The 27,867-nt window shown below is 43.1% G+C and overlaps 1 protein-coding gene across 1 annotated transcript in view; it reads left to right on the top strand.

Moving 5' to 3' along the window:
- LOC144685245 (interleukin-8-like) overlaps window positions 1-16,215 on the top strand; it is a 30,137-nt gene extending 13,922 nt beyond the window's left edge. Inside the window, exon 4 of the mRNA XM_078549756.1 lies at window positions 15,888-16,215. Coding sequence (XP_078405882.1) covers window positions 15,888-15,907 — 20 coding nt within the window. The 3' untranslated portion in view covers window positions 15,908-16,215. The remainder of the gene's footprint in view (window positions 1-15,887) is intronic.
- Window positions 16,216-27,867: the final 11,652 nt, after the last annotated feature.

Genomic DNA, 27,867 nt, shown 5'->3' with positions numbered 1-27,867 from the left:
CTTCTCAAGGGTAATGGAGATGGGCAATAAATGCCGGCCTAGCCAGCGATGCCCACATCCCATGAACAAATAAAAGAAAATTTCTTTGTATCTTGCACTGAAGTGGACCTGGAGTATTGTTAGTAACTATAAACATGCTTAGATATAGGTAAAGGAATAGGTTAGTGCTGTAAGTTTCATTTTCCTGCAATCTGCCAAAGCCTTGTTTCTCTGGAAACAAGCCAGTGAAATTATTATTCTTAACAAAAACAGAATTACCTGGAAAAACTCAGCAGGTCTGGCAGCATCGGTGGAGAAGAAATCAGTTGACGTTTTGAGTCCTCACGACCCTTATTCTTAGGTGATTCTAGCTGTACCTTGCCTGCAAAGGGGCTGCAGCTGTGTAAATGCATATGTTGATAATCATACCATCAGGTTGTGGTAGGCTTTTCACTTAACCTTGTTTAATTAGCAATGATGCTTGCTAGAATGTAAACATTTATTGGTTAGTAGGATTAGAATAAGAGATAATTTAGTGAATAAGTATTGTTCAATAGTTTGGTAAGAAATACAGGACAGCTATGCTGAATGACCATACGAACAGCTCACTAACAGGTTTGGGCATAAATAACTTTATTATAAGCAGATAGGAATAATGAAACTTCAGAAAGTTATATTGAAGGCCAGAGGTGGAATGTTTGTTGGGAGGATGAAACTGATCAGAAGGAACAGCATGAGCTGAGAAGAGGAAAGGTGGTATAAAGGCCTTATTGTTCAAGGACAAAGGGTACATGCAAAGGCTGTAGAAGCTCATGGCAGGTGGATGACATTAGAATGGATTTTTGCCCCATGGTTTACACAAATAACTCAATATACACTTGGGCATTTTGCAGTAAAGGAAGTCATTATAGTGGAACAAGAACCTGTCAATAATCCATCCACGTTCAGCCCTAAAAAAGGCTATAATGGAAGAGATTTTAGAAGGCTTCAGTGCAGTTAGGCAGTGGAGGGATGACACTGGTCTAACAATCTTGGGTGGGTCAAGAAGTTGAAAAGACGTGAGACACCGGGGAAAGAGGAGGAAACAGAAGAAAAGAGCTGTTTACATGTGACAACCATCTTGCCTGTCCTGGACTAGTACTTACTGATTATTACAGTCATGTGTCTTTTCTGTTCATTTAGCTTATGTATTGAATCTCAACTTTTGCTTCTTACTAAATTGCTTGACAACTAATAACTTTCAAAAAATACTAAATAATCAAGGGGCAAAAGGGTGGGATGGGGTGCGGGAGGAAATAAATGCAATAACTATCACTAGAGAAAAAGTACTAGGGAAACTAATGGGTCTGAAGGCCTATAAGTCCCCTGGACCTGATGGGATGCATCTTAGGATATTAAAGGAAGTAGCTGCAGACAGAGTGGATGCACTGGTAGTAATCTTCCAAGAATCCTTAAGGCAGAATTTTTCAGTTGGAGTGTGGGGGCGGGCCTGACATGCTGACGCGTAAAATGATGCGTGATGTGGTCGGGCATGCGTCCCGGAGACCTGCGAAATTTCATTTGGCAGGCATGTACCGGAGTCGGCTGTGCACCTGCCAATATGTAAATGGCCTATTAAGGCCATTAAGAAAGTAATTCATGTAATTCGTAACACTGCCCGTCCAACGTTAAGGTTGGCGGGCAGGCAAAAAGGCCAAGTGGCCTTCGTGTTTTTTAGGAAACCTCATCCATGAGCGGGATAAGGTTTCCTAAAGCTTTTATTAAATAAATAAAAAAACTTTCATTAATATAGAAACATGTCCCATCTCATGTGACACAGTCACATGAGAGGACATGTTTAAATCAATTTATAAACCTTTTATTTAATTTTTGGAACATTGATTCAATCTCCCTGAGGCAGCTCCATGCCTCAGGGAGATTGAAGTGCTCTTTCGTGTGCATGTGCGAAAGAACACGGGCCCCAACTCTCCCTCCTCCCCCTGCCTACAAAGGTAGCACTGAGCACGACCGGTCACGTCTTATGCTTTTTGAAGCCCGCCCATGTAAAATGGTGGTGTGGAGCTGATCGTGGGCGGCCATCGGCCCCGCCTGCTCCCGTCGAGCCCACCCGCCATATGAAAAATTCTGCCCTTAGATTCTGGAAAAGTCCCAGAGGATTGGACAACTACCAATGTAACACCTTTGTTCAAAAAGGCAGGAAGACAAAAAATAGGTAACAATAGGCCAGTTAGCTTAACATCTGTCACTGGGAAAATGTTAGAGTCCATTATAAAGGATGTAATAGCAGAGCATTTAGAAATGCATAATACAGTCAAGCAGCATCAACATGTCTTCATGAAGGGGAAGTCATGCCTGACAAATTTATTAGAGTTCTTTGAGGAAGTAACAAGCAGGATAGATAAATGGGAGGCAGTCGATGTAATATATTTGAATTTCCTAAAGCGTTCAATAAGGTACCACACATAAAGCAAATTAATAAGATAAGAGCTCATGGTGTTGGGGGTAGTATATTAGCATGGATAGAGGATTGGCTAACTAATAGAAGACAGAAAATTTGGATAAGGGGGGCATTTTCAGAATGGCAACCTGTAACTAATGGAGTGCCACAGGGATCAGTGCTGGGACCACAATTATTTACAATATATATTAATGACTTGGATGAGGGAAATGAATGTACTATCACCAAGTTTGCGGATGACACAAAAAAAGGAAGGCAAGTGGTGAGGATTACACAAAGAGTCTACAGAGGGATATAGACAGGTTAAGTGAGTGGGCAAACACTTGGCAGATGGAATATAATGTGGGAAAATGTGAGGTTACATACTTTGGCAGGAAGAATAGAAGAGCTTAATATTATTTAAATGGAGAAAGACTGCAGAAAGCTGCAGCACAGAGGGATTTGGGGGTGTTCGTGCATGAATCCCAAAAAGCTTGTATATAGGTTCAGCAGGTAATGGGGAAGGCAAATGGAATGTTGGCCTTTATTTCAAAGGGGATGGAGTATAAAAAAAGGGAAGTCTTGCTAAAACTATACAAGGCACTAGTTAGATCATACCTAGAATACTGTGAACAATTTTGGTCCCCTTATCTAAGGTAAGATGTACTGGCATTGGAGTCAGTCCAGTGAAGGTTCACTAGGTTGATCCTGGGTACAGAGGGATTTTCTTATGAGGAGAGGTTGAGCAGGCTGGGCCTGTACTCATTGGAGTTTAGAAGAATGAGAGGCGACCTTATTGAAATATATAAGATTCTTAGGGGGCTTGACAGGGTAGTTGCTGAGAGGCTGTTTTCCCTTGTGGGAGAGTCTAGGACATAATCTCAGCGTAAGGGGTCACCCATTTAAGACAGAGATGAGGTGGAATTTCTTCCCCCAGAAGGTAGTTGATCTGTGGAATTCTTTACCATAGAGGGCTGTAGAGGCTGGGTTGTTAAGTATTTTCCAATTTTTAATCAGTAAGGGAATCAAACGTTATGGGGACAAAGCAGGAAAGTGGAGTTGAGGATTATCAGGTCAGTCATGATCTCATTGAATGGCAGAGCAGACTCGATGGGCCGAATGGCCAACTTCTGCTCCTATGTTTTATGGTCTTATAAAACCCCTTTTGTCAGGACTCCTGTTTTTAGTCACCAGTGACTCCTGAAGTAAATCCTACAGTATTTGAAGAAGATCAACATTGTTAGACTCTGTATTTGGTTCCATTGTCTCATGGAATTGGGTTGCGCTGAGACAGTGATCTTGAAGCCTAGTGAGAATAGAGGCAGAGGTCTGCTTGGTGGAGTGGGGATGCATCAGACTCGGCCAGTGGGAGATGGGGGCAGAAGGAAGGAGGGACAGGAGTCAGAGTCATGACGCTGTGGAATTCCCAAACCAGTAAGTTTTGTGCAATGAATATTTGCAGAATCAAGACTTTAATGTCTCTCATAAATTCCTAAAATACTTCACGTAAAGGGATATATGTGTGCAAGGGAAGGTCTCCTCACATTTGGGTTTTCAGATGGTGTAGAACATGTACAACTCCTCTTGCTGATGTCCGATTCTCATTTATTGTAATCACAGTTTTCACCACAACAAAAACTTTTCTTCCATTTTAATGATGAGTAACTGCCAGAGCTACTGAATCACCAGAGTAAACCATGCTTCTGAATAAACTCTCTGTCTCTTTTAAATCAATAGAGTTTGACTTGTGAGATTCAGCAAAACCAATCCTTCTTTCCATCATCAGGGTCAGGGAAAGAAACCGTGGACCCTGGTGCTTCACCTGTTTCTGGGCTCCTTATCCCCCCACCCTTTAATTATTGAAGGTGAGTGAAGGGGAGAGGGTGTAATGATGTGAGTCTGGAGAGAGTAATGTTGGTTATTACACCAGGGAAATGTTCTTCAAACATGGCCATGGACATTTAATCTCCAGCTGCACTCCACCACATGGATTTTAGTAAGGCATTTGACAGGGTCCCACATGGCAGACTGTTCAGAAAAGTGAGACCCCATGGGATACAGGGGAGGGTGGCAAGTTGGGTCCAAAATTGGCTCAGTGGCAGGAAACAAAGGGTAATGGTCGATGGACGTTTTTGCGAATGGAAAACGGTTTCCAGTGGTGTTCCACAGGGCTCATTGTTGAGGCCCTTGCTGTTTGTCATATATATTAATGATTTGGACATAAATATGGATGGTATGTTTCGGGAATTTGGAGGTGAAACAAAAATTGGTCATGTAGTTGATAGTGAAGAGGGTAGTTGTCGACTCCAGAATAATATCAATGGTTTGGTTGAATGGGCAGAAAAATGGCAAATGGAATTCAATCTGGAAATGTGTGAGGTAATGCATTTGGTTAGGTGGAACAAAGCAAGGGATATTCAATAAATGGGAGGATATTGAGAGGGGTTGAGGAAATGAGAGACCTTGGAGTGCATGTCCACAGGTCCATGAAGGTGGCAGGACAGCTAGATAAGGTGGTAAAGAAGGCATATGGAATGCTTTCATTTATTGGATGAAGTATTGAATACAGAAGCAGGGATGTAATGATGGAACTGTATAAAATGCTGATTAGGTTGATACAGCTTGAATTTTGTGTACAGTTTTGGTCAGTACATTACAGGAAGGACATTGCTCTGGAGAGGGTACAGAGAAGATTTACAAGAATGCTGCCAGGGCTTGAAAATTGCAGCTATGAGGAAAGATTAGATAGGCTAGGGTTGTTTTCCTTAGAACAGAGGAGTTGAGGGGTGACCTAATTGAGGTACAAAATTATGAAGGGCCTAGATAGGGTAGACAGTAAAGACTTGTTGGAAATTCAAATATATTACATCTACTAGTTCCCATTTATCTATCCTGCTTGTTACCTCAAAGAATTCTAATAAATTTGTCAGGCATGATTCCCCCTTCATGAAGCCATGCTGACTCTGCTTGATTATATTATGTATTTCTAAATGCTCTGCTAATACGTCCTTTTTAATAGACTCTAACATTTTCCCAATGACAGGCGTTAAGCTAACTGACCGATAGTTACCTGTTTCAAAAACAAAAATAGCTGGATAAACTCAGCAGGTCTGACAGTATCTGTGGAGAGGAAGACAGTTAACATTTCAACTCCATATGACTCTTCATCAGAACCAGTTACCTGTTTTTTGTCTCCCTCTCTTTTTGAATAAGGGTGTTACATTGGCAGTTTTCCAATCCTCTGGGGCTTTTCCAGGATCTAAGGATTCTTGGAAGATTACTACCAATGCATCCACTATCTCTGCAGCTTCTTCCTTTAATATTGTAGGGTGCAACCCATCAGGTTCAGGGGACTTATCGGCCTTTAGCCCCAATAGTTTCCCTAGTGCTTTTTCCCTAGTGATGGTTATTGTGCTTATTTCCTCCCCCACCCCGCCTTTTGCCCCTTGATTATTTAGTAATTTTGGAATGCTATTAGTGTCTTCTAATATGAAGACTAATGCAAAGAATTTATTCAACTCCTCTCCTCAGGTCTCAAACCAGTGCCCTCAACTTAAATAAGGGCAATTACAGAGGTATGAAGAAAGAATTGTCTAAAGTGGGCTGGGAAAATAGAGTTCAGGGAAGGTCTGTGGATGAGCAGTGGCAGCTATTTAAGCAGATTTTCATAAAGCTCAGCAAAAATTTATCCTGATCAAAAAGGAGGACTCAATTAGAAGGATAAACCACCCGTGGTTAACAAAGGTGGCCAAGGAGAGTATCCAATCAAAAACTAAGGCAGACAAAGCGGCGAAAGCTAGTGGTAGGCCAGAAGATTGGGAATTTTTTTAGGAAACAGCAGTGGATGACTAAAAAGCTTATAAAGAGGGAGCAAATTGATTATGAAAGTAAATTGGCAAGAAACATAAAAACAAACAGCAAGACGTTCTACGGGTATATAAAAAGAAAAAGGGTGGCTAAAATGAGCGTGGGACTCTTGGAGGATGCGACTGGAGAGTTAATAGTGGGGAACTGGGGAATGACAGATAACTTAAACCAATATTTTGCATCGGCCTTCACGGTGGAGGACACTATAAACATCCCAAAGATATCAGACAAGCAAGGAGCTAATGGGAGGAAAGATCATGTAACAGTCTCTATGACAAGGGGCAAAATATTTGACAAGCTAATGGGACTAAAGGCAGACAAGTCACCAGGACCTGATGACCTGCACCCAAGGGAAAATACTAGAGTCTATTATTAAGGAAGAAATAGCAGGATATTTAGAAAAGCTTAACGCAATCAAATAGAGTCAACATGGTTTTGTGAAAGGGAAATCATGATTGACAAATTTGTTGGTGTTTTTTGAGGATATGGCAGCAGAGTTGATAAAGGGGAACCAGCAGACGTAGTATATTTGGATTTCCAGAAGGCATTCGATAAGGTGCCACATAAAAGGTTATTGCACAAGATCGGAGCTCACAGTATTGGGGGTAATGTATTAGCATGGATTGAGGATTGGTAAACACACAGAAGCCAGAGAGTTGGGATTAATGGGTCTTTTTCAGGTTGGAAAGATGTAACTAGTGAAATGCCACAATGATCAGTCATAGGGGCTCTATTATTTACAATCTATATTAATGACTTGGAGGAGGGGGCAGAATGTAATGTACCCAAATTTGTTGACAATACAAAAATAGGTGGGAGGGCATGTTGTGATGAGGGCATAAGGAATCTGCAAGGGAATATAGACAGGTTGAGTGAGTAGGCAAAAAACTTGGCAGATGGAGTTTAATGTAAGAAAGTGTGAGGTACTGCACTTTGGTAGGAAGAATTAAAAGGCAGACTATTATTTAAATGGACAGAGACTCCAAAAAAGTGCAGCACAAAGGAATCTGGGTGTTCTTGTGCATGAAACACAAAAAGCTGGCATGTAGGTGCAGCAAGTAATTAAGGAGACAAATGGAATTTTGGCCTGCATTGCTAGGGGGTTGGAGTTTAAAAATAGGGAAGTCTTGTTACAACTGTACAGGATGTTGGTGAAGCCGCACCTGGTGTACTGTGTACAGTTTTGGTCCACGAATTTAAGAAAGGATATACTGGCATTGGAGGTAGTTCAAAAGAGATCCACTAGACTGATTTCTGGGATGAAGGGGTTGATTTATCAAGAACAGCTAAACAGGTTAGGCCTTTATTCATTAGAGTTTAGAAGAATGAGAGGCGATCTTATTGAAACGTACAAGATTCTGGGGGATCTTGACAGGGTAGATGTTGAGAAGATGTTTCCACTATTGGGGGAATCTCGAACTAGGGGACATAGTTACAGAATAAGGGGACGCTCATTTAAAACTGAGAAGCGAAGGAATTTCTTCTCCCAGAGAGTAATGAATGTCTGGAATTCTCTAACCCAGAGAGAAATACTGAAAGTATTTAAAGACGAGGTAGATAGATTTTTGAAATATCTGGGCATTGAGCAATGAGGAGCTGGCATGAAAGAGGAGTTGAGGCCTGGGGTAGATCATCCATGATCTTATTAAATGGCAGGGCAGGCTTGAGGGGCTGAATGGCCTACTCCTAATCCTGTTTCTTATGTCCTTATGTTCTAGATTTCTTGGTTCCCCATTATTATTTCCCCTTGTCTAAGGGGCCTATGTTCACTTTGGCCTCTCTCTTCCTTTTTATATATTTAAAGAAGGTCTTACTGTCCATTTTGTATATGGGGTCAACATGGGGTCAGTTGTCCAACTCCCCTACCCACACCATTAACAGCACTGTTGTGACCAGCTCCATTGTAGTCAGAGCCTACTGCCAGGTGGCCAAAGGTCGTGTTTCAGATGACCGTCCCCTTTTAATATGTAAATCAGATTTCCATGATGTAACTGGGACCCATTGTCATTTTCACTAGGAACTGATTGGGCCAGTGTCGTGCACAGCTGATGGAAGCCCTCTAAAGGGGGCGCTGTAAGTTTTTTTTGTGGGTTTTGGAAGAGCAGGAATACAAATCTGGTGGCAATAAAGGCTGTCTGCGCTGTTGCCACACAGGTAAATTTGAACCTTTGCAATTAATCCCACCCAGATTCCATTATTGTCCTGGCTGGCAGCAGCTCCGCAGCTTGATTTTCAGGCTTCAATCTAGCAAACTGCATTGGTTTGGCTCTTTGGTGCCCCAAAGCTCACCTGCTGAATTTATGGCAGGGGCCTCTGCCTAAACATCCAAATGTGCCCCATGTTCTCATGCCAGAGGTATGCTCAGCCCTGACCTTCCTGATGTTGTTAAATTGGAATACTAAATCTTTCATCTCCTTTCATATACTGTTGCAAAATCGGACTGAAAATGCATTGCAGGTGGAAAATCATTGCATGTGACATCCAGATATACATTTGGACCATTGCCTTTACTATTGCGACCTAAGTTTTTTAACCAAGCAAAAATATACCTTAGATAAAAGCAAAACACTGCGGGTGCTGGAAACCTGAAATAAAAACAGAAAATGCTGGAAAAACTCAGCAGGCCCAGCAGCATCTGTGGAGAGAGAAACAGGGTTAATGTTTTGAGTCCATATGATCCTTCTTCAGAGCTGAAGATAAGTGGAAATGTGATGAAATTTATACTGTTTAAGGAGGGTGGAGCAGGTGAAGCTGGACAGAAGGTCAGCGATAGGTGGGGACAAAGGAGAGATTGACAATGATGTCATGAACTAATGGACAAAGGGAGTGTTAACGGTAGTGGTAAGGACTAACAAAGATGCTGGTAGTGGTGTAAAGGTAAGAAAGCAGAATGTGATAATAGCAGAGCAAGGGTAGCAGTGTGTGAAAGAACAACATGGAACGAGTAACAGATGGCCGTTTTGGGGATGGATTATGGAAAAAAAGGTTAGAAAATGGGATAGAAGGGGGATAAAAAAGGGGATAAAAGCATGGATAAATGAATAAAAATACAAATAAACATAAGTGGATTAAAAAATAACAATGAATGCAGAAAAAAGGGGGAAAAAAAGGGGTGAGGATAGAGGAGAGAGTTCATGGTCTGAAGTTGTTGAACTCAATGTTAAGTCTAGAAGGCTGTAAAGTGCCTAGTCGGAAGATGAGGTGCTGTTCCTCCAGTTTGTGTTGAGCTTCACTGGAACAATGCAGCAGGCCAAGGACGGACATGCGGGCATGAGAGCAGGGTGGAGTGTTGAAATGGCAAGCGACAGGAAGGTCTGGGTCAGGCTTGCGGACAGACCGAAGGTGTTCTGCAAAGCGGTCACCCAGTCTGCGCTTCGTCTCTCCAATGTAGAGGAGACCACATTGGGAGCAACGAATGCAGTAGATCAAATTGAGGGAAGTGCAAGTGAAGTGCTGCTTCACCTGAAAGGAGTGTTTGGGCCCTTGGATGGTGAGGAGGGAGGAGATAAATGGGCAGGTGTTGCACCTTTTGCGATTGCATGGGAAGGTGCCATGGGAGCGGAATGAGGTGTTGGGGGAGATGGAGGAGTGGACCAGTGTGTCCCAATGGGAATGGTCCCTAAGGAATGCCGACGATGGGGTGAAGGGAAGATGTGTTTGGTGGTGGCATCATGCTGGAGTTGGCGGAAATGGCGGAGGATGATCCTTTGAATGCGGAGGCTGGTGGGGTGATAAATGAGGACAAGGAGGACCCTACCATGGTTCTGGGAGGGAGAGGAAGGTGTGAGGGCAGAGGTGTGGGAGATGGGTCGGACACGGTTGAGGGCCCTGTCAACCAGAGTGGCTGGGAAACCTCGGTTCAGGAAGAAAGAAGATATGTCAGAAGCACTGTTTTGGAAAGTGGCATCATCAGAACAGATGCGATGGAGGCAAAGGAACTGAGAGAATGGGTTGGAATCCTTACAGGAAGCAGGGTGTGAGGTGCTGTAGTCGAGGTAGCTGTGGGAGTCAGTGGGCTTCTAATGAATATTGGTGGAAGCCTATCACCACAAATGGAGATAGACAGGTCAAGGAAGGGAAGGGAAGTGTCAGTGATGGACCATGTGAAGGTGATAGAGGGGTGGAAATTGGAAGCAAAATTGATAAATTTTTCCAGGTTCAGATGAGAGCATGAAGCGACACCAAAACAGTCATCGATATACCAAAAAAAGAGTTGTGGGAGGAGGCCTGAGTAGGACTGGAACAAGGAATGCTCCACATACCCCATTAAGAGACAGGCATAACTGGGATCCATGTAGGTACCCATAGCCATACCTTTTATTTGGAGGAAGTGAGACAAGTTTAAAGAGAAATTGTTCAGTGAGGGAACAAGTTCAGCCAGGCGGAGGAGAGTGGTGGTGGATTGTTCTGGTCTCTGTTCAAGGAAGAAGCGCAGAGCCCTCAGACCATCCTGGTGAGGGATGGAGGTGTAGAGGGATTGGACATCCATGGTGAAGAGGAGGTGGTTAGGGCCAGGGAACTGGAAATTGTTGATATGACGTAGGGCATCAGAAGGATCATGGATATTGGTGGGAAGAGACTGGACAAGGGGACAGAGGATGGAGTCAAGATAGGAAGAAATGAGTTCTGTGGGTCAGGAACAGGCTGACATGATCGGTCTTGTTTGTGGATTTTGGGAAGAAGGTAGAAGTGGGCTGTCCAGGGTTGGGAGACTATGAGGTTGGAAGCTGTGGAGGGAAGATCTCCAGAGAAGGTGAGGTCAGTGACAATCCTGGAAACAATGGTTTGATGTTCGGTGGCGGGGTCGTGATGCAGGGGCAGATAGGAGGAAGTGTCTGAGAGTTGGGGCTCAGCCTCTGCGAGGTAGAGATCAGTACGACAGACAACGACAGCACCACCCTTGTCGGCAGGTTAGATAACAAAGTCAGGGTTGGACCTAAGAGAATGGAGTGCAGCAAGTTCAGAAGGAGACAGGTTAGAGTGGGTGAAAGGGGCAGAGAAATTGAGAGAGCCGATGTCACGCTGACAGTTCTCAATGAAAAGATCGAGAGTAGGTAAGAGGCCAGAGGGAGGGGTCCAGTTGGAGAGAGAATACTGGGGGCAGGTGAAAGGACCAAGGGTATGGGGGAGGACTCCTGGCCAAATAAGTAAGCATGGAGATGAAGGCTGTGGAAGAAGAGTTCAGCATCATGCAGAGCCCAAAGTTTATTGAGGTGAGGGCGTAAGGGTATGAAACTGAGTCCTTTACTGAGTACAGACTGTTCAGCATCAGAGAGGGGTAGGCCAGAGGATATGGTAAATACACGGCAAGGGCTGGGATTAGAAGACGGGATGGGGTCAGAGGGACGGGAAAGGGTGGAGGGTCCTGGATGGGCGTTGGTATCAATGAGTTGCTGGAGCTTGCGTACCTTTGTTAATCTCTCCTTTGTCCTCACTTATTGCTGGCCTTCTATCCAGCTTCACCTGCTCCACTTCCCTTAAACAGTATAAATTTCATCACATTTCCACTTCTCTTCAGCTCTGAAGAAGGGTCATACGGACTCCAAAGATATACTTTACCTGTGCAATTTGTATTATCATGTTATAGGATGGCCCTGAGTTTGGAAAGAGATGCAATGGTGCAATTTTCCCATCCCTCTGACCCCATTTCCTTAAATTGAAAATTTATTACAAGTAGCAACTTGAACCAACTTTAGAACCAAAATTGCGCCATTGCATCTCTTTCCAAATCTGTACCATTAAGATGCAAAGAGATGCAAAGATCATAAAGTACAGCCAGTGAAAGGAAGAGAAATTTGCTATAGATCAAAGACTTTAATTCCATTGACTTTCTGGGCCGAATCTTCCAAGAATTGACAATCACCGCTGGATTGCCACTTCACTCCTATTTTTTTACACTAAGATGGAGCTCCGCATTTGTGGCCCAGGCTTCTGAACTGGACCTCTTTAGAAATGCAAGTGTACCTGTTCTGTAAGCCCTTTTCATTGTGCAGGCTCATCGGGGGAAGTCAAGCCATGCCCTCTTTTCATGGCACTAGCTGCCGTCTTTTGATAAATCTTCATGCACTAACACAATGAAAAGCTTTGGGACATTTAAATAGCTTTTCAGTGTGTTAGTAAATGAGTGTGAGTGAGATAAGTGGGTAAGTGGGTAGGGTGGTAGGGTGGCAGGGTGGTAGGGTGGAAGGATGGTAGAGTGGGTAGGGTGTCAGCTGGTGGCATGGTGGTAGGTGACATGAGAATTGGATGGCAGGGTGGTAGGTGGCAAGTTGGCAGGTAGCAGGATGGGTAGGGTGAGTAGGGTAGCAGGATGAATAGATGGTAGGGTGATAGGTAGGCTGGGTAGGTAGGGTGGGTAAGGTGACAGCATGGTAGGTGGCAGTCTGGTAGCTGGCAGGGTGTTAGAGTGGCAGGGTGTTAGGTAGCATGGTGGCAGGTGGCAGGGTGGGTAGGGTAGCAGGGTGGGTAAGGTGACAGAACACGTAGGGTGGCAGGGAGGGTAGGGTGGTAAGGTGGCAGGGTGGGCAGGGTAGCAGGGTGGTTAGGGTGGCAGTGGAGTTAGGCTGGTGAAGTCAGGTCACCTTGGGTCTTGGGAGTTGGAGGTTTGGGGGGGGGAGTCGGAAGATTGGGGGAGTTGGAGGGTTGGGGGGAATGGGTGGGTTGTTGGGGAATCAGAGGCTTGGGGGGATTCAGAGGGTCAATGGGGAGAGTTCAAGGGTCACCAGAGGCTGGAGGCCAAGAGGGAAGGCGGGGGTTTGGGGAGGAGTTGGAGGTTCGGGGTGAGTCAGAGTGTCGGGGGAAGCCCGAGGGTTGGGGAGAGTCGGTGGGTTACTGGGGATTGCATCGGTGGGTGGGGGGAGTCGGGCATATCAGTGGGGAGTTAGGGAGGGGCCAGTTCCATAGTTAGTGAGGAGTAACACATGGTTTTTTCCCTGTCTAATATATTCCGGCTAACCATCCAGATATGTAAGTTGGAACCCTCCAAAGTCTCCGACTCTAACTTTTAGGGCAGAATTTTCCAGGCCCTCATGCCAGCGGGATCTTCCGGCCCTGCCGATGTGAATGGAGATTTTAATGGCCTGCTGGCCCCGCCGAAGGGGAACCCGCCGTGGTTGGGGGGGGGTGGTGGGCTGGAAAATTCCGGCCATGGAGGTGGAGACTTTCTCAGAGGGTTCCAAGCACATTGGAATTGCCTATTGGAAATTGAAGCTGCCTGGCCACTTCCTGTGGAGTCCTTGTATTGGGACATCTGAGGGGGTCCCGTAGTGCATCCTCCTGGTCTCCGACCATCCAGAGATTGGAAGATCTGGGTTTCTGTGTTTTTTCTTATTTTCGTGAGGAGTTCAGTGTGTCAGATGTAAAATCAAGAATTGGATTATTCTGCAGAACATCTGAGGCCACTTGTTTGGGGAACATCAACAAAAAGCAGAAAATTATGCAGGTTTGATTTAATTATTTGCCATTTAAAGTTATGCCAAAAGTAAAGAAAAGATATTTTGAATGCAACTCCATAAGGACTTGATTCAATAATCATTGACTTAATAAGGCAGAAACATTGGAGTAAAATTCAACTTTATGAGCGGGGGGGGTGGGGGGTGGGGCGGGGTGGTGGTGGGCGCGGAGTGGGGGGTGGAAACTGGATATATAATGGGTGAATGATCCTCTCTCTGCTTTTTTTCACCTTTGCCAAAGAGGAATTTCACACCACTTTTCTGTAAAATGTGACTAAATCGTTTAAATCTAGACATGAATAATTCACCAGTGAAACAACCAGATGACCTGTCTGTCGCTGCTGTAACTATGAAGAAATTGTGAATATAATTAAAACTGCAAAATTGAAAGAAAGTTGACTCAGGAGCAGGGAAATTCCCTCCCACAGAATTTTGACAGCTTTCACAGCTCGTGATTATGCAAAACGAAAGTGCTGGATCTAAATAAATAGGAGCTCATTGGACCCCTCTTCATCAGAACATCATTCAGCAGAGAGAGAGTCACTGAGGTTGACAGAAGATCCTTCAGCAGAAATCGATTCAGCAGCACAAAGTCAAAGATGAACAGAGCAACCAATGTAATGATGCTCATCCTGCTTCTCTCTGCCTTTACTGCACAGGGTATGTTGAAATTTTTATCTTGTGTTTTAGTTCTTATTGCGCTGTATTATGTGGAAGTGAGCCTTTCTTTTGACTTATTAACCAGCTATACATGCCTCAGAGTGTATTTTAGTTAACCATTGAACAAATAAATGGACACATGCTATATGCTACTGAGAATACAATGCCTGTTTTAATACTGAATTCAATGCTGAACCAAAATGCCAAGATTCTTTCAACTTCAACCAAGATCTAAATTTAATTTAAATTAATCTTTTCACAGGTGTTCCAATCCCAGGTACTCAAGGACGTTGCCAGTGCCCTCAGACCACCTCCAATCCTATCAGTCCGAAGAACATCAAGAGTTTGAAATACATTCCCAAAGGATCGCACTGTGAGAGACTGGAAGTAATGTGAGTGAATGTGTCAGAATGTCACCTTTAACCTTTCTCCTTTTGTTATGTCTATTTAGAAGCTGTGCTATTCATTCAAAACATGTTGGACCAATCATAGATTTTTTTATGAAGCAGATTCAAAGAGTTTTTCATATAGTTTCACTCAATTATTACCTTTCAGTGGGAGAATCTAATCTCTGTGTGTCAGATCTTAAAGATTTATTTTCTCTTCACAGTGTTACCGTGAAAAATGGGAATAGGTTATGTGTGAATCCTAATGCTGGGTGGATGAAGATTATCATCAAAGCTGCAAAAGGTTGGTGTCTGGTGTTTGTCAAGATTCAGACTTTGTGAGAATAAAAGCAAATACATTGAATTGTTTTTTTTCTTATCATCATGTTTGTCCTCCCTCCTTGGTCGAGGGCATTGACTCCTCTCTGCTGCACATTCCCACAGCTTTTTTGCCCAAGCAGATGTCTGAACTGTGAAAGTGAATGTTAGCAAGCTATTCAACCACGTTTGGCATTAGGACTCAGTCCTGCAGTGTACTCACCCAGTATCCTGACATGGTAAATCCAGGAGGAGCCAAGGCTGTCACTGGATAGCAGTTGGGTGCAGGAATGTTGGCTGATGTCATGCTCTGTTACCCACAATGTTGTGGCCAATTGTCATACCTTTAGTGCCCAGCTGAGATCAGCCAATTCATCACAGACTGTGATCAAACAGGGACCTTAAGAATAAAATAGTAAATATCTATCTTCATGATTTTCATCTCCTTTTTGAGCTGCCTTCCTTCCTTTATGGTCAGCTCCATGATTTTCTTCTTCGCATTGAAAGCTGCCCTAATGTATCACTTTTTACCCTTTTTTTATCTGTCCTATTTTAATCTTTAACATAATATTTCTGCAGAATTAAATTTTCACCATGGTGACACTATGGATCCTTCACCTTAAAGTCATATTGTAAAATCAATGAAATATTAGCAAAATAACAACTGTTAGCAATGCTGTGTAACAATATTTAATGTCCCCTAATCATGTTGCCGAAGACATTGTCCTTGATATTAAAATAAATCCCTGCTGTTACAGGAAAATTATAATTTGCTTACTTTTATTTCAGGTGCCAGACCACAGAACTGAGAAATGAAGCCGCAATGGGATGGACTTGAATCTACACCTGGAAACCTGCAGTACAACGAACACTGAAATGAAGGAACCTCTGTCCAAGGTGTTCACTCTCTGATGTCACCTTCCGATAGGTTGTTTGAGTAGATGCCCTGCATTGGTTTCTGAAGCTTATTTCACTGTTTAACCCTGTCATACTGTAATTGTTTACACATGGCCTAAAGCAGGCTGATAGTTTGAAATGTTGCACCACGATTGAGGTTTTCTTTGCACAGGATGTGATTTGTTAGCAGTTCTTTTGGAAAATAATTTCCAGTCATCAAAAGGTGCAGATACAATGGAAATATTCATAGATTTGTGAACTTCTGAAGGAATCTGAATGGAACAGATAAAGCCAATTGTTAGTTTTTAATGTTTGAAATAAGAATGGAAACTCATGTCAATTTCAGAATAACTGATTTTTAAAAGGCTTTTTAAAAATTAATTTACGGGATTTGGGTGCCTCTGGCTAGACCAGCATTTATTGCCCGTCTCTAATTGCCCTTGAGAAGGTGGTGGTGAGCTGCCTTCTTGAAGTGCTGCAGTCCATGTGGTGTAGCTGTTAGGGAGGGAGTTCCAGGATTCTGACTCAGCAACAGTGAAGGAACAGCAATGTATTTATTATTTCACAAGATTTGTGCATCAATGCCAAAGCCAGCACTTATTGTCCACGCCTAAGTGCCTTTGTGAATGTGGTGGTGAGCTTCCTTCTTGTAGCACTGCACTTGTGGTTTAGGTACAGGCACCCTGCTGTTAGGGAGGGATGTTCAAAATGAACCTTTAATGATTTCTTTATCTCACAATACCTCCTTTCTTCTACCCATTTTACCTTGAATGAGTGAGTGACAATCCGTATAAGACCAAATATAGTAGAATTGTCCTTAATTATTTCAACTGAAACTATTTGGAATAGGAATGGAATGAAAGATGTAATAAATTAAATAAACACATTCCTCATATTGCTTCCCGATATACTGAAATTTGAAATAAGAACAGGGCATGCTGGAAATACCCAACAGTTCTGGCAGCATCTGTGGACAGAGAAACAGAGTTAATATTTCATGTCAGTGATCCTTCATCAGAACTGAGAGTACTTAGAAATGTAACAGGTTTGAAAGCAGACATGAGAGCAGGAAAGAACAAAACGGAATGTCTGTCATAGCATTGGAGCTGGGAGAGATTTAGTGACAAAAGCAATAATGGTGCAAGGCAAAAAGAGATTGTAATGGGACAAAAAAGGAGCAGAAGCTATTTTTTAGAGGAGGTGTCAATGGGAAAATGCAGAATCACCACTAACAGCCATTGTTCAAATAGATGGTGGGTGGGGGAGTTTGGGGGCGAGGGGAAGTGGTGGTGTATAGGTTATGATCTGAAATTGTTGAACTCAATGTTGATTTCAGAAGGCTGTAAAATGACCAATCAAAAGATACGATGATAATCTTGAGTTTATATTGAGCTTTATTGGAATAGTATAGGAGGATGAGGATAGAAAGTTCAGAGTGAAGTGAAGAATTATCGCAATGTGACATTGTTTCAAACTACTTTGCAAACCTAATTTGATACAGTCTTCCTTTTGCTGCTGAAGTCCTAGGGCTGAGTTTTGCCGTCGGCGAGCAGGGGGCGGGGCCCGTTCGCCAACGCATAAAATGACGCGGGATGACGTTGAGGGTAAACCCCCGACGTCATCCCCCCCCATTTAAATCTTCAGGAAGGCGGGGCGCAGCAAAATCAGCTGTGCGCCCGCCGACCTGTCAATGGCCAATTGAGGCCATTGACAGAATCATTAAAACAATTAAAGGACCTGCCCATCCAACCTTAAGGTTGGTGGGCAGGCCAGGAGCCCCGGCGGGGAATAGAAAAAACATGAAACCTCATCCACCAGCGGGATGAGGTTTCATGTAGGAATTTAAAAAGTTTCATAAAGTTTTAGTGTAAATTATGAACATGTCCCATCTCATGTGACATTGTCACATGAGGGGGACCATGTTAAGGATTTTTTTTTCTATTTTTAATGTTTTTAAAAGTGTCAGTGATCTCCCTGAGGCAGCACTTAGCCTCAGGGAGATGTGGTTCTTTCGTGTGCATGCGTGAAAGAGCGCACTCTCGCTTTTGGGGAATCCCCCCCCCTCCAACCCCCACCCGCACAGGAAGCGCATAGTGCTTCCCGCCAGACCTCACGCTGGGTGGGCCTTAATTGGCCCTCCCACATAAAATGGCGGTGGGGCCCACTTCTCCGGCGGTTATCAGCTCCCCGCCCGCCGGAGATTGAGTCGGGCCCGCCTGCCTGACAGGCAGAAAATTCTGCCCCCATTTCAGTTCTGTGGTATATTGATGGCAAGATAGGTACATATTTTTAATTGTTGAACAAGCATACAATATTTCCAGTTTGAATGAAAATTTTATATTAAAATTCAAGAACAATTGGTTGCCATTGACATAGATGTCATTTTACTGCAGTATTTATTGATCACTGACATTTTAACTGAGCCTTGGGATTTTCTTTATAAAACATCAAATCTTCGGTTGTATCCAAAACTGAAGTCTGTGAAAACAAGTTCTCTATAGAAATGATATTTTGATGAACGTACTTACATTTTAGGAGGCAATGCTTCTTATTATATGATATTAACTGGAGGAAATTACATTTGTAAATAAACTAATTTCTGTGCAGTGTTCAGTAGATACCATTTGCATTGAGGGATTTATAGACTAGGCCTTGTTGACTGAAAGCTGCAAAAGGTTTTGTGTAAAAGTTGTGCTAAGTATAAAGATGAGCGTCAGTCAGGAACATGTGACTGGAAGGTGCGTGAATGAATTGTTTGAGTTTTTTGTGCCTTTATCCTCAAATGTATTTAAATGTTTAAAATAAACTAGATTTCTTATAAAGAATGTGTTGTCACTATTTCTCAATCTTCAGCTAAACAGTTATGTTTCTCAAAGAGACAATAATAACAACCTGTTCAGGATACTCCTCAAACAATTCTACAAGGCCCAAGATAACTGGAGTGTGATAGATTTCAGATCAAAGTCTGCAAAATCTCAATGGGCATTTATGGGCTGTCATTAACTAATTACACCCACCGAGCCCTCCAAACCAACCACCCTTGCACTGCTATGAACGGGTTGAAGGGGGTGTTAAGATGCCCAACAGTTGGCAGGGTGGGGGGGTGGTGGGTGGAGGAGGGAACAATTGTGTTCACGTTCCTTCCATTGTAATTCACCTGAAAATAGCCAGGCAGGGTCTATTCTACAGTCAATATCAACTCAGGAAGATGACAAGCCCACATGCATCCAAACCAGTCACAGCATTGTGGGAGTCAATAGGATGGCCAGATGTGGCAATGGGAAGCAGTTTTATTCATCTTACCTGATGATTCCTTCTGGTCACAAGGGCATGGAGAATTTTCCCAGACCAGCCCGTACCCCACCTCATACTCCCACCCACACCAACCTCACCCCATGGAATCCTTTGGTCTCTCTTGCTCCCTCATGTTAACAGCATCTACTCCTGAAGGTGGAGGGAGGAGGATGCGGCTCCTTAACCTAATGTTGAAACCAGTGTCCTTATATTTTTTGTGCTCTCTTTACCTCGCCAATTTTACACTCAGGTCCTAAAGTTACATGTGCTCTGGAATTGGCCATAAAAAGTGTTTGCAAGCGTCCTGATTGGAGACGTTTCACATGGGTGGGGTCGGTCGGTGGAGCAGGGCAAAGAAAATGAACATTTTGCCCTTGGCAGGGGTGCTCAGCTGGGGCGGGTGGGGGGCAGCTGGGAAGCCGGTTTTACGTGGGCAGGCCAATTAAGCCTCGTCCAGCATGAAACGCAAGTGACAGTGCTCAGTACTGCCTGCCCGGGGGGGGAGGGGCGGGGGGGGGCGAGCACGGAGCTGCCTCAGGGAGATGAAGCGCTGTTTAAAAAATAGAATAAAGAAAATAAAAATGTCATAAAACATGTCACCTCATGTGACTCTGTCACATGACCAGGGACATGTTTTTAATTCAAGTGTTAAATTTTTATTATATTTTTATTTGCTTCAGGAAACCTCATCCGGCCCTTGGATGAGGTTTCCTAAAAAATGCAAAGGCTGCTTAGCCTTATTGCCTACCTGCCAACTGTTAGGTTGAACGGGCAGTGAAAAATTCAGGACAATTGTTTACTTAATGGCCTTAATAGGCCCTTTAATTGTCGGATCTGGGAGCGCGCCTGCTGAACTAACTATTGCGAGAGTACGCGTTGACGTCGGCACACCCGGCCGACATCAATGTGCTTAATTTCACGCTTAGGCGTTTCGGGCGGGCACCTGCACACCAAGCGTAATTTTCAGCAAGTTCCTGGGCAACTTTAATTGGAAGCATTTTGTTTTTTTATTTAAATATGACTTACTGAACTGTTTAATGACAGAAAGAATAATAACAATTCAATGGAACGGTTTCACTTTCCCTCCTAACACCACCATCAAAGCAATGGGTGATTAACAGGAAAAGCTTGTTTGGGTAAGGCTTTGCAACAAGAACAATGATTTACCACTTTGTTTCATGGGTCTGAGTCCTGTGTTAAGGCAAGTAAACTGTGCTCACTATGTATGGAGAGTGGGAATCACCTTTCATTACGATGGCTCTCTTTGCACTTAAATTCTCCTCCACCCTTCTTGATTCAACTATCAGGGTAACCTTCAGCTTCTTTCTTCCTCATGTGTTTATCAGGCTCCTTGTATGTATCTATATTGGAATCATAGAATGGTTACAGCACAGAAGGAGGCCATTCAGCACATTGCCTTTGTGTCAATTCTCTGCAACAGTTACTCAGCTAGTCCTACTCCTCAAGATTTTCCCTATAGCCCTCTAAAATGGTTTCTCTTTAGATAATTATCCAGTTCCATTTTGAAAACCAAAATTGGATCTGTCTCCACCACATGGTCAGGCAGTGCATTGCAGATCCAAACTGCTTGTTGCATAAAGAAGTTTTTCCTGGTGTCACCTCTGGTTCTTTTGTTAATCACTTTAGGGTTCTTGACCTTCTGCCAATGAGAACAGTTTTTCCCATTTATGCTACCCAGACCCCTCATGATTTTGAACACGTCTAAGAAATCTCCTCTCAACCTTCTCCTCTCCAAGGAGAACAACCTCAGCTTCACCAACTACCCACATAATTGAAGAGAAAAGCAAAATACTGCGGATGCTGGAAACCTGAAAAAAAAGATTCACAATAAAATTAAAAAAATATAATTGAAGCCTCTGATCCTTGGAACCATTCTCATAAATATTTTCTACACCATTTCTAAAACCTTCACATCCTTCTCACTGAGGCTGAACCAGTGCTTTATGAAAGTTCAAACTCACTTGCTTATGTGCTCTGTGCCCCTATTTATAAAACCTAGGATTCAGTATAATTTATTAACTGCTTTCTCAACCTGTCCTGCCACATTCAATGATTTATGCACATATTAACCCAGGTCTCTCTGCTCCTGCATTTCCTTTAGAAACCTTACTACCCTTTATTTTGTGTGACCTCTCCTTGTTCTTCTGACCAAAGTGTATCGCTTCATACTTCTCTATGTTAAATTTCATCTGCCACATGTCTGCCTATTCCACCAGCCTCTCTACATCCTCTTGAAATCTATCACTATCCTTCTCACAGTGCACAATATTACCAAGTCTTGCATCATCTCCAAATTTTGAAATTATGCCCTGTATACACAGGTCTACATTATTAATATAAATCAAGAAAAGCAGTAGTCCCTCTATATACCATCCCCCCGTCAGAAGTAAAGTTTTCTGTAATTCATGCTTTTAATAGGTTTGAATTAAATAATTAAACAGTTGCATAATAAAATTCTAACTATGTTAAAGACTAATGATTCAAAATACCACATAGTTCAAAATAAAATGCCTATCGGCACTAATATTTTTCACTTAAAAAGCAAAGTTTTACTGATGTTTGGGGACTCAAATGATTAATACATAGGAAAACAACATAATAGTGGGTTTAGAAATAATATGGGCAACACATTTTCTTACAGCCCCTGCACCTCAAAAATTGACACTACTCCACTGCCTTACAGGATGGATGTGATCACCCTATAGAGGCTACAGAGGAGATTTATGAGGATGTTGTCAGGAATGGAGAATGTTAGCCATGAGGAAAGATTGGATAGGCTAGGGGTGTTTTCCTATGAACTGACAAGGATGAGGGGAGATTTAATTAAGTTGTACAGAATTATCAGGGGTCTAAAAAGCGTGGATAGAAAGGACCTCTTTCCCTTAATAGAGAGGTCAATAATCAAGCGACATAAATTAAAGTAATTGGCAGAAGGATTGGAGGAGGGTTGAAGAGAAATGTTTTCACTCGGTGAATGGGAGTTGGGAAACCTGAAAGTTTGGTTGAAACAGAAACCCTGTGAAAGTAAAAATACACTTGGATATGCACTTGAAGTGCTGTAACCTACAAGACTGTGAACCAACAGCCGGAAAGTGGGATTAGGCTGGATGGCTCTTTCTCAGCTGACATAGACATGATGGGCTCAATGGCCACCTTCTGTGTCATAAATCTTATGTATCTTGTAAGTTCTCCCGATGTGTACCAAGATCGGTGCCAGTGAATTGTTATCCCTGTGTGGCCAGGATTCCCAATTCTGTTATGTCGATTCCAGCTGTGAGGATTGGGGAGATTTTTAGGAGGTAATTTACTTGATTCCCTGCAAGCCCCCATCCACTTCTGGGATATTGGATCAGAACTGATGGGGATGGAAATTATCCCCACTCGATTATGTGCATGTCAATTCTAACGACTGGCAAATGACACTTCTAGCATCTTGATTTCAAGGAGCAGGGCAGCATGGAAGACTGTAAAAGTTCACTGTAGTCCCTGTAGGTGAGCACAGGGAAAGGGATTTCAAAGACTAACATGGTTAGGGTGATTTATAATTGCTTCTTGGTTTGGGGGCAGCAGTGGAGGATACCAGTCAGACCAGACTATGGCAGGAACCTGTGACCAGCTATTATCAAGTCTCAAACTCTTCCTTGGTGACTACCCAATGGCTAAAGCATCAATTGTGGCCTGACCCTGGAAAATTGATCAGTGCTAGGAGCGATAGTTGTAGGATGGTTCCTATCCCAGCCCTCCTAGCACTCCAACAGTATTTGCCCAAAGTGAAAATCTTTGGCAAAAGCAGAAAGCGCTGGAAAAACTCAGCAGGTCTAGCAGGATCTGTGGAGGGGGAAACAGAATTAATGTTACGAGTCCATATGTGGTCATACGGACTCATAACATTAACTCTGTTTCGCTGTCCACAGATCCTGCTAGGCCTGCTGAGTTTTTCCAACATTTTCTGTTTTTGTTTCAGATTTCCAGCATCTGCAGTGTTTTGCTTTTATGAAAATCTTGGGCTATGAGTCTGATAACAATATTTCTCACCTTTGTTTTCAATTCCTTCTATGGCCTCATCCCTCCCAATCTCTCTAATCTTCTCCAGCCTCATAATCCTCAGAGATCTCTGGGCTCCTCTAATTCTGTCTCTTGAGCATCCCCAATTTTAATTGTTCTACCTTTGGTGGCTGCACCTCCAGTTGCCTCAGATGTAAACTCTGGAATTCCCTCCCTACAACTCTCTATCTCTCTACCTGACATTCTTCTTCAAAGCCACTCCCTTAAACCTAGCTCTTTGGCTAAGCTTTTGGCTATCTGACCTAATATCTCCTACATGGGCTTGATGCTATATATTGTTTTTTAATGTTCCTGTGAAGCACCTTGGGACATTTTATTGCATTAAAAACATTATGTACATATATATTGTTGTTGTTCCAAATGTTCACACACAATTGTTTTCAATATTTTGTCCACTGCCAAAAAGAAAGTAATAGATCTATAATGGTAAATTTCCTGGCCAGATACAAAATTAGTTCTAATTTGGTTAGCACTGCATTAAAACACAAGTTGACATGCCCATGCAGTTATATTCATGAATTTATAGAAAATGAACTATTTACTTCCAAAAACAAAATGGAGTTGAGAGGTCAGGCGACCTTTTTACATTTCTGCCAATATACATGGAACTAGACAAGGCTGGAAGTTAGCCTGCTTGTCTGGTCAGGACATTAAAATGCAAATAACCTTTTGGAACATTTAATTGAGAAGATATTAAAATACAACAGACCTTTCCTGTGGATTTTGTAGGTGCCTTTGTCCAAGTAACTTTTGAAGCCAAGGACACAATGGGCTTGCAGACTTCTAAGCTGCTGAATTCCATTCAGCAGAATGGTTGTGAAAAGAAACCCATTCTATCAGAAGGAGATAGAAATGAATGAAACTCAAACACTATTGTGTGTCAATGCTCAAGCCATCAAGTACCAATTGTGTGGACAATGGAAAAATAGACACTGTAGTCACCTGATAAAAATCAGGTTGTGATAAGGAACATTTATTAACATTTGGAGAGCAACCCTAGTGAGTCAATCTTGGCAGACAGAGGCAGAGCAGCAAAAGAAGGTCCCTACATAAAATCCACCAGCAGACAAAGGATTAGGGCTAGCTTTTACGTACCAGTTAGAAGAACCAAATCAAATCTTCATTACAGGGGTTCACCTGCAACTTGTCTGGAGTGCAGCCAGAAACCTGCTGCTGCAAGCAGTAAGCAACTGTGAATAGGTCAGCGAAAACTTCCAACCTCCACTTCTTTAGTGAACCATAAAGGAAATCATCAGGATCTGCAATGTTTCAGGCTTCCATCTTGAGAGACTCAAGTATAAAAGTGAATTTTTGGACTTTCAAGGCCTGACTGCATGCTACCTCTTTTGTAATAATCTTTTCTTGTGTGTATGAGTTTGTCCCTGTGCACGTGTGAGTGGGTGCTGTTGCGATTTCTTTCAGGTGTTGCGAAATAAACATTTATCCTTCATTTTTAAACTTATGAGTAAACCTGTCTTTTGTCTGTTCTTCGGAATCACAGCATTTAAAGGGTTAAAACACCTGTTCTTTAAAATACATCTATACGTGGTCAGACAAGAGGTGGAGAAAGCAAAAACAATCCTATCATCTCCCTCTGTCCATAACGAAGTGCTAAGAGCAGAGGATTATGAACAAGTCAAATTTTAAGGGATGGGAGAATTAAAGGGGTTTGTTAAAATGTGGCAGACAAAAATCTGGAGAGCATTAAATGTCATCGTTATTCATCAGCAATCATTGCTAAGGTTAAAGAAGCCTGTGTGCAGTCATGATTCTGTAGTCCAGCACCTCCAACTCCTCTATGATGGCCACTAAATTGTCATGAAAAGCAGATTAGAGCCATGAATTGCTTACGGGCATATTGAACTTTTTAAGGAAGATCTGGGCGTTTTTAAAGAAATACAAGCAAAGACACTGAGCAAAAGGTGGTTGATAATGTAAAGCAACCACTTTCTGGAAAATTCCTATGTGGATTATACTGACAGGCCTTTCCTGAGAAAACATGGAATGTCACACCTGAAAAGATATCATGGCCTTTTTCAAGCAGGGACACTTGAAAGGGTGATAGGAGAGGTACAAAAGACTGTACTTTAATCTCTTGTAATTGTGGAGACAAAAGACTGATTTGCATATCTCAGCAGTCATCTCTTGTTGATTTATTTCTCAGAATGTGTTAATAGTTTTAAGGTGAATGTAAGATGATTATTTCCTCTCCTGGGATATACAGGAACAAATGAGTTAAAAACTGGCTGCAGACCAGTGTGTGAGTAACAGAAATAAGAAGAAACACCAACCAGTCACCCCTGCAGCTTGCAGGCAGTCTCTCTCTCTCTCTTTGTTGTTGGAGGCAAGGCTCAGCATAAGTCACAAAAAAGGAAACAGGACAGCCTCTTCAGCTACCCTGCAGAACCAAGTGTTTCCAACTGACTGTGAATCTGCCAAAGTCAGCTCCACTGGAATCACCCGACTTAACGATTGAAACTCTACGCCTCATGGAGAAGCAAAACAATGATTTGCATATTTTAAAAAACTTTTATTTGACTGTTAACTTCTCATTTCTGCTCTGTGTGTATGTATGTTGTATTTTATTATTTTTCTCAGGTTTGGGTAACGAATAAACTCACACTTTCTTAGACTCAAGAAAACCTGGTTAAATTGGTTCCTTAGTAAAAGTAAATACATTTGGACTGGGACAAGGTATCCATGGGGAAAGAATATTTAAATGAACCTTGTTGCGACCAACCAAGGGGGTTGAATAAAAAGGGGAGCCAGTTCATGCCTACTCACTCCGGATCATAACAAATTGGGGTCCTGTCCTGGCCGTAAAAAATTGGGGATCTTGTCCATGAATTTAACAAATTGAGGACCTGGTCTGGGGACCGGTTGTAACTGAATCAAGGATGGTACTGCAACCAATGCTTGGATAAGCACTGCCCTCAGTGCCACTCCACTCATTCATAGATTGGCAGAGCAGTGTGGCTAACTATAATCGTCCCTGTACAGGTGCAAACTCTGTGTTGCATGGAAGCTGCTGGTAGTTTTTCAGCTGATAGCACAGCTTGGCATTTACCCGTGCATTACTTTGAGACAGGAAGGCAACCAACCATCCCCAGTTATGTGTCCATTTCAGCAGGAATGGTTGGCGTGATTTTCATGTCATAGCTTCTTTCATGCACTGACATGGAAGGAATGGCCTGTTTAGAATGGTGCGATTGTCAGACGTACAGCTAGAAAATCCTTCATTATCTCCGTCAAATTCACAGTGGGTGGATGGAATTTTCCCATCCTGCTCATGTTGGGTTTCATGTTGGGTGGGAGCAGAGAATCTAGTGGGAGCCAAAAAATGGGAATCCCGCCGGTGTGAAAACAGTTTGCAATTCTCCCGATGGCAGGTTAATGGCTGGTCGCGTATCCGGCTGACGTGAACACCATTTGCCTTCATTACCATCTCATGAATGCTGATTAAATATGCTTCTCGCTTTCCAATCTTGCGTCACACGAGTGGGAAATCAGCCAGTCTGAATATGTCCGAAAAAGAGTGGCGTACAATTGTCGGACCTCACTTCACTCGCAACTTTGAGGTAAATGTACATTCATAGTCTGCCTGTGAAGCTCTGCGCCAGTGTCATTGTGATGCCAATGGAATGTCACACTGTTGGGGGTGGAGATTGGTTTCCTCCCAGTGATCGCCTCTGTAGTCCTGGAGCACAGCCCTGTGCGGCGGTACTCAGACAGGGCTATACCCTCAAACAGACACAAGCATTTCAACTGGAATGGGGGTGTGGGCAGCATGGGAAGGGAAACAGTGTAGTGTTCAGTCATGAGGACAGTGGAGAACTCATTGAAAATCCTTGGTCTGGGGCCAGCAGATCAGAGTCAGAGAACAGAGACACTGCTTGGGCTCACAGTCTGGAGTGGGAGGGATGCAGCGGGCCTTGACACAGGGCTATGCATGGCTCGCCTGTTGTACTCCCACTCCATGGGGGCAAGGGCCATGTGCTCAATTGGGATAATGCACAGTTTGGTGTGCAGGAAATTGGCTTCTCTGGCTCTGTACTGGTCTACAGATGAGATAGTAATGGTTATGGGAAGCATCTGAAGCTTGTATTTGGGAAAATGTAATAAACAGGGTTGGGGGGGGGGGGGGGGGGGCGGTGCGGTGGGGTGGTGCATGTGAAGCTTTTTTGAGAGGGAGTGGGGGTGGCGAGTGTCCCCTCTGTAGGTGGCCATGCACACAGCCTCTAGATGGGGAGAGGTGGGGTCCACATGGGGCATGGGTACGTCAACAGTGATGGACTCAGTGGGGAGGATAAGGACCTTGACCACAACAACAATGGAATCCAGCATTACTGGGAGAGGCTGGAGAATAACAGTAGGGAGCTTGGCCTGCACATCATGAGTTGGCAGGTAAATTTCTGGTACACAGACAGTGGGAAAGGGAGCATCTGGTCTAAAATAATAGCGCAGACCAAAACAATTATGGATTCACGGCCTT

This window comes from Cetorhinus maximus, chromosome 1 (assembly GCF_964194155.1).
Source record: "Cetorhinus maximus chromosome 1, sCetMax3.hap1.1, whole genome shotgun sequence".
Lineage (NCBI taxonomy): Eukaryota > Metazoa > Chordata > Chondrichthyes > Lamniformes > Cetorhinidae > Cetorhinus > Cetorhinus maximus.
The sequence above is the reverse complement of the archived record's forward strand: the minus strand, read 5'-3'. Positions and strand labels throughout refer to the sequence as shown.